The 9,848-nt window shown below is 40.1% G+C and overlaps 1 protein-coding gene across 3 annotated transcripts in view; it reads left to right on the plus strand.

The window, feature by feature from the left end:
* SLC17A5 (solute carrier family 17 member 5) overlaps positions 1-2,997 on the plus strand; it is a 29,059-nt gene extending 26,062 nt beyond the window's left edge. For 2 of the 3 annotated variants that reach the window (XM_062571065.1, XM_062571066.1), the window contains one exon: positions 133-1,822. In XM_062571065.1, coding sequence (XP_062427049.1) covers positions 133-270 — 138 coding nt within the window. In that variant the 3' untranslated portion in view covers positions 271-1,822. Of the gene's footprint in view, positions 1-132; positions 1,823-2,941 lie in introns of those variants that run through there. The other variant, XR_009957768.1, reaches the window with a different exon arrangement.
* Positions 2,998-9,848: the final 6,851 nt, after the last annotated feature.

The following is a 9,848-nucleotide window of genomic DNA, read 5'->3' on the forward strand; positions in this document are numbered from 1 at the left end:
TTTTTACGCTGGTATGAAATCATGCTGTATAGCATTTACATTTAAATAGGCAGGCCAGATAGCATCCGAGAAATACTTTCTTGAGTGTGGAGCTACTAATTGACTGCATTTTTTTTCCTTCCCTTTTGACAGAATACCGTGGGAGAGTGGCAGACTGTTTTCTATATTGCTGCTTCTATTAATTTATTTGGAGCAATTTTCTTTGCATTATTTGGAAGTGGAGAAGTTCAAGACTGGGCAGTCAGTGGTTATCACTTGCACAGAAACTGAAGGAGACATTGAAATACCAAAACTGTGCTGAATCCCTATGTCCTAGAATTATGTGACCGGAAAAGTGCCTTTTCTACTGATGCCTAGGAGTCTTCAGAGCTTTTCAGTTTGACTGTTTTATCTGTTTATTTTTTTTGTACTGGAAATCATTGGCAGCGTATGTGTGTTATTTCCTAACAAGAAACTACTTGAGTTAAATAGAATGGCTTCATGTTAGACTTGATAACGAATATATGATCAGAGAATTAACATTTTAAACTGACGTGCTAGGCTCAGTTTCCTTCCAGATTTTAATTATTTTTTTTTTCTGAATTAATGAGTAGGAGGATGGCTGATAATGAAATGAGAGGGGAAAAAAGTGATTGTGTGGCAGCATAAGGAGGAATGGAATGCAAAGAACTGTACACAAAAAGCTCCATAATAAGATTGATACGGTGGTTTAAATGTCCAGAAAATTTCTAGTTTTCTACAGCCTTTTATAATTCTTTTATTTTTGTCAGTATTTTAATCAGAGTCTAATAAATGCACAGATGGATTTATTTTATGCACAATTTTTCAATATATAAACATTCACTGTTTCAAGAATACAGCTTCACAGCTGATAGAGTGCAATAAGGAAGTGAAATGTATGGTTGTAACTGACAGAGTAAGCCATGTATTACTGTTCTCCTGTGGTGCAGGTTTTTTAAATAAGACCTTATTTTTATTCATCTGTGCAAAGAAGTGGTGCAAATCTGGTTTAAATCTAGGAAGTGTAAGGAGTGAGATAGAAATAGAATGTTTACATTAACATAACTTTGAACTTGGCAGTGCAGTTTTTGGCTGTTAATTGATACTGTGGAATTCTTTCCTCTTGCATGTAGATGTATGTCATCCTGTCAGTGTAAATGCAGTAAAATAAGGTCAGTGTAGGGCATAATGAAGAAAATTAGCTCTATAATCGTCTTGTTAGATAAAAAATAGAATAAAAAGAACTAGTGCAATATCCTGATGCTTATTCTCCCATCAGCATAGAATTTAACGCTTAAGCATCCTTTGCAGAACATGCAATTAAATGCCACAAATTAATTAATTGATTAAATGAAATCTCTGAAAATAGTGGCCTAATTGAGTGAACAGCTGAGTAATCTTGTCACAAAGCAAAGGAAAATTCCTATGCCAAAAATCCGTAGATTGGAGCAACTGAGTTAAACACTTAACTTCTTTTTTTAAAAAAAAAAGGGGGGGGGGAGCTCTGGATTTTCTGTAAACCACCAATTCAGAAGAAAAATCCAGTACTGAAGCTGCTCCAGTGGAGCCTGCCTGCCTTCATTTCTGGGAAATGGCATCCACCTTTCACTAGTTTTAAAACCGTATTGTTTTGACCTTCATTGTCATGTCATGTCTGGTTGGTGGAAGTGTGTTTGAATCTGTGTTTGTGTCTGCAGCATTTCCACAATAAATGGTGCAAAGTTCAGGTGAAATTAGTAGTTTTTCAGTGGGACTGTGTTAAAGCTATGTTGTATCTCCTGTGTTTTCACAATAAATGGAATAAATACTTACATGTACAGCAGTTGTTGAAAATGGTAATCTCCTAGAAGTTAGAACACAATCCTCTAGTTAAAGTATGCTGAAGAACATCCTTGACTGGATTAAGGGGTGGCTAATTGTTTCCTGAAAAACTACCTGCTTCATCAGCTTCTTATCTAGTTTTGCAAGTGAGTAGCATCTCCCACCTGGCTCTATTAAAAGTTTCACTTTGTGTCCAGAGATTTGCATTCTTTTACTAGTCTTGTTCTTTTTAACTAACTTACTCCTCTACTCTTCTAGAGGTCATGAGTGGGGCAACATACAGGGTTTCTTTTTTGTCTGTTTTGAAGTTGAAATTTCAGCTTCCCATGCTTTCAGTCTTTTCCATTGGAAACACTCAAATTGAATTTCAACAGAAAAAATACATCTACTACATCTGCTCCCTTAAATATGTAGACAATCTATATGTTACTGAAACAAGCCTGAATTAAGTCCAGTGAAACTGAAATTGCTTTTAGGCATATCAGCCAGACTGAGCAGTCCAGGAATTTCTGACCTGGATACCAGATTTTAGTTTTATTCATCTAATGCATCATTAATGCTCCTATTATATACTCTGTTACTTTTAGGTGAAATTGTGCAGAAAGGGGGCCTGAAAAAATGCTATACATCTTTATTTCTAACGAATAGGCTGCAATTACCTTGGTTGGAAATAATTATCTCCAGTTTAATTTTAAAATAATCAGAATATCGGACGAGATTCTTGCTCCCAATCCAGCAGAACTCTCAAACACTTAGCAGTTTTACATTTCTGCATCATGCTCACAAGAAAGGAAAATCTGTAAGAAAATGCTGTCAATAAATGATTTCTGCTAATCATAATTTTTTTGTATTGCATTGCCATGTTCCTGTACACGCATCTGTTGGTCAATCTGTTTTGCCTCTGTTCAGAAACACTTCTCATATTCTGTATTTTCAGAAGTGACAGTGGTTTTGAATATGTCTGTTCTCAGCTCACCTGTGTGAGACAGTCGTGGTTAGAACTGCACAGGTTTTTTGGTTACTTTTTCTTCCAGGAAACAACACTTTTCATTGTAATTTTATGCTGAATTTGCTCCACGGATTTACCAAAGTAAGAAGCTGTGTTCTCCTTTTTCATCAGGAGCCCTCTGATTAGGATGCGCCCTGGAATTAGAGAAGTCAAGAGCTCAAAAATGGTTTTTGCCTGTTTCAGAGTAGGAGTTGAATCACCGCTTGGGAGTGTATCTTAATGTTGCCAGGTATTTTTAAGTGCATTCTCCTTGATGTCTTCTGACAATTCTGCTTTTATACAGAGTGTCTAAATATTTCTTTTGGAACATTTAGTGTAAAATCTTACATTAATAACAAGGGTGGAGTAACTGTTAGCAGAATACCCTATAGTATGTTGTGTGGCATTGACATGAAAGTGTTGACAAGCCTCTTCATCACTCTTTTCAAAAGAAGATGACCCACAAACTAACGGGTATGTTTTTTATTGTTGCTTTTTTAATTCCCTGTTTCTTGGTTTCAGGAGACCAAAATGGCAGTGAGATTCCTTAAAGAAGCTGTGAGTGTTTGACATGAAAAATATTAGTTAATTTATGTAGGATTTTTTTTTCTTAATGCTAAATTAATAATGTTTTACATAATGTGCATGCATCAGTGCATCTTTCCTATCTACGTGTTTCTCCATACTTAGTCACAATTGTATGCTGTGTGGAAGGGTCATCTTCGTTCCTTTCCTAGAGGATGAATTGTTCTTTTGATGCATTTTTCTCTGGCTTCTGTTCTCAGTTGCTTATTTATTTACTCGTTTGCCAATTCCTCCCTTTCTTTTGGGGAACATTTGAATCCATAATAAATGGACTAACACTTGAGTATAACAGAATTTCCAACATTTTTAGCGTTTGCCAGGAAGGAAAGGTGGGTGAAGTCTACACATTATGAAGGTAAGTGAAGAAAAAGCCCATATTGAAAGCTATTGTCTTCTATTAGATCATTTATAGCTTCTGGGAAAAACAGACATGGCTTTTAAACTTCAAGCCTTTTCTTTTGCATCATTAGATCAGCCGTTATTACAGCTAGAACAGTGCTAGTGTGTTTTGAAAGCTTTCTCTTACAGTGACTAGGATCTTAAGAGGATCTCCCACTCTCCTGTGTACCTCGGTCTCAGAAAGCCCCATGTCAGTTTGAGGAGCCATGATGTAAGAACAATCTCGCACAAGCAGCTGTTGTTGGCTAGCCAAGTCCTGTTCAGAGCCCTGTTGGTAAAGATGCAGGTGCTCTGTTAGTACAACGCTGCTGGCTTGTGTTAACTTCAGATCAGACATACCTTCTTAAGGGAATGATATCACTTGTCACGAATGATTTGGTGTTAGCATAGTTTGCTGTTACTGTGTCAACCCTGAGGAAATGGTTACATTAGCAGTACTGTGTTTACCAACAGTGAAGTAGATGATCCTGAATTTTGCCAACTGTATAAATATGAAGGCTCATGGTGGAGGGGTATATGTTAAAATGTCAGATCAGCCTTTCATGTCTTTGCTAATATTCAGGGCACTAGTGATGTTCTGTTTTTCTCTGTGTTCACAGAAAATACTCATTTTCTTTCTTCTTCCATTTAAAAATACTAGTTCTGCTTCTTCAGGGTGCCTACGACTTCCAGGAAGAATTGCCAAGAATTCCCTTTGTTGTTTTGGGGGTGGGGGGGGGGTTGCACCAGCTTTCTTTCTTTCTTTTCTTTTTTATTAATATCAATCAGAATTATGCCATCGTAAGAGGTAAAAGCAACAGAGAATAAGTGGGAATAAGTACTTAAGAGTTGGCCACATGACAATGTATTTTCTATAAAGATAGGTAATTAGTTTTTTTTAAACTGCATTTGTTTAATCCAGCAAATCAGATTATGCTTAAGCCAAATCAAAGCTTTGCTGATTTGTCTTTTAATTTAAAGTGGTCTTTCTATTTCTCAAGCTGTTGTAAGCTTGGATACATTTATATTGCTACAATTTTATAGCATTAGGTTTTTAGCTAAGTCTCACATAAACTTTGACAGGCAATTAAAGCTTATGTGCCATACTGTGAAATGGGTTAGACGCGCATCTAGTTCTGCTGCCTTTGCTTCCATCAAATCTTCAGAGGTGAGGCAGGTGGGCAGTAAGAGAACATGTCTAAAACTAGATTTTCTGAACTCCTCAGAGTTGTTTCCTATGCTGTTTCCTTATCACCAGAGTCTTTACCACAATCAGTGCAGTGCGTCTTTCCCCTCCCTTCCCCCTGCCAAAAAAAAAAATATTTGGGGTAAGAGAGGTAAGAGGCATTTAATAATAATTGGAAGTTGCAACGAGAATTTAGACAAGTTATTCAAAGAAGTGTTCATCTAGCTGTGAGGACTAACATCTTTTTCCAGGAAATAAGGCTGAAGAGTCTTTCAGTGACCGCAGTCACCACAAACTTCCCATCTCCTTTTCCTAAAGCAGCTAGGGCAACTGTAATTTCATTCATAAGAGCTACTTATTAGTTCCTAGTATTGCTTACTTTTAAGGTAGTGTTTAGGGGCCCCACTGGGTTAGACCTCATACCAAAATGTGACATACGCGTTACATGCCCTTCATGGGGGGGGGGAAAGCTATGCAAACTGTACCTATGGTCTTTTCAGAGAGTTGTCACTGAGGATCTTGTCTGGCTTAACTCTTCTGTGCTTCTAAGTTCTTTGAAGGAAATATTTTATGCTAATAAACAGCCATGTTGAATTTCTATAGTGAGAAGTAATGAAAGTAATACAGAATAATAAGTAATACAGAAAGAAATAAAAGTAAATGAATGCAACATTAAATAAGAATGCCTATTTAATGCTTAATTCATGTAACAGTTGCTATACTTCAGCAGTTCTGTTTTTAGTGGGTGTATGTTTACAATTCTAAAAATAGCTTAGAGCATTTATTTTATGTGATTGTATACATGATGTGCTGCAAGAGACACTCACGCCACATTTAATGTGATAGTAAAATGGACATATTTTTAGTTATTTATTTGAATTTCTTACCCTTCCCCAGCACAGTTGCATATAGCAAGTAACTGTTTTAAGTCAGGGTGTTAGTTACTAGGTCTTTTGTAAAATTCAAATAGTCAGAAAATGAACTGCAAGAATCATAGAATCAGTAAGGTTGGAAGGGACCTCTGGAGATCATCTAGTCCAACCTCCCTGCTCAAGCAGGGTCACCTAGAGCATGTTAGACAGGGTTGCATCCAGGCGGGCCTTGAAGAGCTCTAGGGAAGGAGACTCCACAACCTTTTCTGGCAACCATGCCAGGGCCCTGTCACTCACAGGGAAGAAATTCCCCTTCACGGCCAGGCGGAACTTCCTGTGCTTCAATTTCTGCCCATTGCCTCTTGTCCTGTCACATGGGACAACTGAAAAGAGTTTGCCCCCATCTCCTTGACACCCTCCCTTCAGGTACTTATCTACATTGATAAGATCCCCCCTCAGTCTTCCCCAGGCTGAAGAGGCCCAGCTCTCGCAGCCGTTCCTCATAGGGCAGGTGCTGCAGCCCTCTGATCATCTTTGTAGCCCTATGCTGGACTCTGTCCAGTAGCTCCATGTCTCTCTTGTACTGGGAAGCCCAGAACTGGACACAGCACTCGAGATGAAGTCTCCCCAGGGCTGAGGAGAGGGGCAGGATCACCTCCCTTCACCTGCTGGCAACACTCTTCCTAATGCACCCCAGGAGACCATTGGCCTTCCTGGCCACAAGGGCACATTGCTGGCTCATGGTCAACTTGTCATCCACCAGCACTCCCAGGTCTTTCTCTGCAGAGCTGCTCTCCAGCAGGTCGGCCCCCAGCTTGTCCTGGTGCCTAGGGTTATTTTTCCCTACGTGCAGGACTCTGCACTTGCCCTTGTTGAACCTCATGAGGTTCCTCTCTGCCCAGCTCTCCAGCATGTCCAGGTCTCTCTGAATGGCAGCACAGCCCTCAGATGTGTCAGCCACTCCTCCCAGCTTGGGATCATCAGCAAACTTGCTGAGGAGGCACTCTGTCCCCTCATCCAGGTCATTGATGAAAAAGTTGAACAGGATGGGACCCAGTACTGAGCCCTGGGGGACTCCACTAGCCACAGGCCTCCAACTAGTCTCCATGCCACTGATGACGACCCTCTGAGCTCTGCCTTTCAGCCAGTTCTCAATCCACCTCCCTGTCCACTCGTCTAACCCACCCTTCCTGAGCTTCTCTAGGAGGATGTTATGGGAGACAGTGTCAAAAGTCTTGCTGAAGTCAAGGTACACAATGCCCACTGCTCTGCCCTCATCTACCCAGCCATTCATTCCATCATAGAAGACTATCAGGTTGGTTAAGAAGGATTTCCCCTTGGTGAATCCATGCGGACTACTGATCACCTTCTCCTCCGTATGTCTGGAGATGACATCCAGAATGAGCTGTTCCATCCCCTTTCCAGGGACAGAGGTGAGGCTGACCAGCCCAGAGTTGCCTGGGTCCTCCTTCTTGCCCTTCTTGAAGACTGGAGTGACATTGGCTTTCTTCCAGTCCTCAGGCACCTCTCCAGTTCTCCATGACTTCTCAAAGATGATGGAGAGCAGCTTGGAAACAACATCTGCCAGCTCCCTCAGTCGTTGTGGGTGCATCCCATCCAGGCCCATGGATCTGTGGATGCCAGGCTTGCCCGTAAGATCTTTAACCCAATCCTCCTTGACCAAAGGAGTCTTCCTTTCTCCAGACTTTCTCTCTTCTCTCCAGGCTCTGGGATTCCTGAGGGCTGCCCTTAGCAGTGAAGACTGAAGCAAAGAAGGCATTCAGTAATTCTGCCTTCTCTGTATCCCTTGTCACCAGGGCCCCCGCCCCATTCAGTAGTGGGCCCACATTTTCCCTAGTCCTCCTCTTGCTGCTGATGTATTTGAAGAAGTCCTTCCTGTTGTCCTTAACATCCCTTGCTAGACTCAATTCCAGCTGGGCCTTAGCCTTCCTCGCTGCATCTGTACATACTCTGACTGCATTCCTATAATTCTCCCAAGCAGCCTGTCCCGTCTTCCACATTCTGTGTATTTTCTTCTGTCTGAGTTTAGCCAAGAGCTCCTTGCTCACCCCTGCAGGCCTCCTGCCCCCTTTGCTGGACTTCTTACTCATAGGGAGGCACTGCTCTTGAGCTTGGAGGAAGTGATTTTTGAATACTAGCCAGCTCTCCTGGCCCCCCCCCCCCCCCCCCCCCGCTTCCCTCTAGGAAGACCCTAGATGAGATTCTTCCAATTAGGTCTGTGAAGAGCCCAAAGTCTGCTCTCCTGAAGTCCAGGGTTGCAGTCCTGCTTGTTGCCTTACTTCTTTCCTGTTGGATCCTGAACTCCACCATCTCAGCAGTTGTTTACATGCCCAGTGGCATAGCAAATGGGGGGCACAAATACATGCCAAATCATAAAAACGTATGATCAACCATATTATGGTAGCAAAGGCAGAACTTTCTGAAGGAGGGGAAGTGGAAGGGTTGCAATGGTGACTTAATGGGCAGGATCTCCAAGTTTCTCACTTAAGGCTACACGGTATGGTGTTTCTTGTTTGTTTGTTTTTGTTTTTTTAACTAAAACTTCCCCAACTTCAACCCTAGACACAGAAGTGAGTTAATTTCATCAGCTTTCTATTGTGTGTAAAACAAGTAATGTGATTTAACATAACACTTATCTGTTGAATGTTTAAATACAGATCTGACTGAAGTAATAACAGTTGCAATTCAGTCTAGTGAAAACTGTATTTCTTTCAGAAAAGCTATTTCCACAGAAAATTTTAACCATCTGGCCATATAAGTTGAGCAGAGCTGTCCTGAAAGAGTTGCCCATGTTGTTTTTGAGAAGTAATTTTCCCTACCCTTCTTAAGCTCCAAAAATGTTGGATTGATTTTGCTTCTTAATAGCATATTTGGTAATAATTCTACAGTGGCTGAATTTAGACTTGAATTAGACAAAAGAAGAAAAATCAAATAGCTGAGTGACTAAAAAACTTTGAGATACAGATAAGCATTCTAAAACAAATCTAGTATGAATTCAGAATAATGGTAATTTTGCTTTTAATGCATCATAATGCATAGAAGGCTGCAGCTTATTGCAAAAGATGGTTGACTGGTGGTTGCCCAGGGCATAGCAATGGAAAGAAAGCATGGCTTATTAAACCAAAATTCTTTTTGCCTTCCCTCCCTTCAAAGAATAACAATTTGTTATTGAGTAGAGCTGTGTGAAGAGTGGTAGAGTATTTCAAAAAACATTTTAAAAGCTGGAAAGAAATCTCATGAAAGGATTTTTTTTTTTATTTGATCTCTTTTGTAGTATACCAAAGCTTTTATATGTCTACTTTAGAAAAGGGAAATAAGTATTTATTTTTGGTCTCTTCCTAAACTAAATTCCAATGTAAAGGCTTAAATTCAACTCAGTTCTGCTAGACTTTAATATTGTCATCTTTTCTGATGGGAAATATGGTTCTGTTGATGGTTTTTCTGACCACCTATTCTGCTGATGCATTCCAGCAGTAAATGACTAATCTTTTATTTCTGAATCATCTTACTAGCTGAGAAGACAGCCAGAATCTTTTGCCAAAACTCCCATCTTTCTCCCACTCCTTTTCCCTGGCTATCTGGGCTTTTTGGAGAACAAGAAATGATAAGTGCCTTCTGTAATCTACAAGTTTGAATAGTACCTACTGAAATAAAAAAGTGCTTTCCACATTCATAAAACAAAAGATAAGCAATAGTCCTGCGTTAACTGAAGTCTTGCTAACACTTTAGGGAAAATAAAATATCCTAAAAATCACAGGTAGTTTTTGCCAGAACATGATGGTATGAAGAGAATCAGTGCTATGGCAATCTTTAAAAGGAAACTGAAATGGAATATATCTTGCAGCTGAACTCAAGACCTAATTCTGCCAGTCCCACTGAGTGGTAAGTAGCTCTAATGACATTATTTAAGCAGAAACACTTAAACTAACATTTGAATGAAAAGGTGGGGGCAGAGAAGTGGAAAGGAGGGGGGCATTTCCTTTAATAACACCAAAGA

Source organism: Rhea pennata, chromosome 3 (assembly GCF_028389875.1).
Source record: "Rhea pennata isolate bPtePen1 chromosome 3, bPtePen1.pri, whole genome shotgun sequence".
NCBI classification, from domain to species: Eukaryota; Metazoa; Chordata; class Aves; order Rheiformes; family Rheidae; genus Rhea; species Rhea pennata.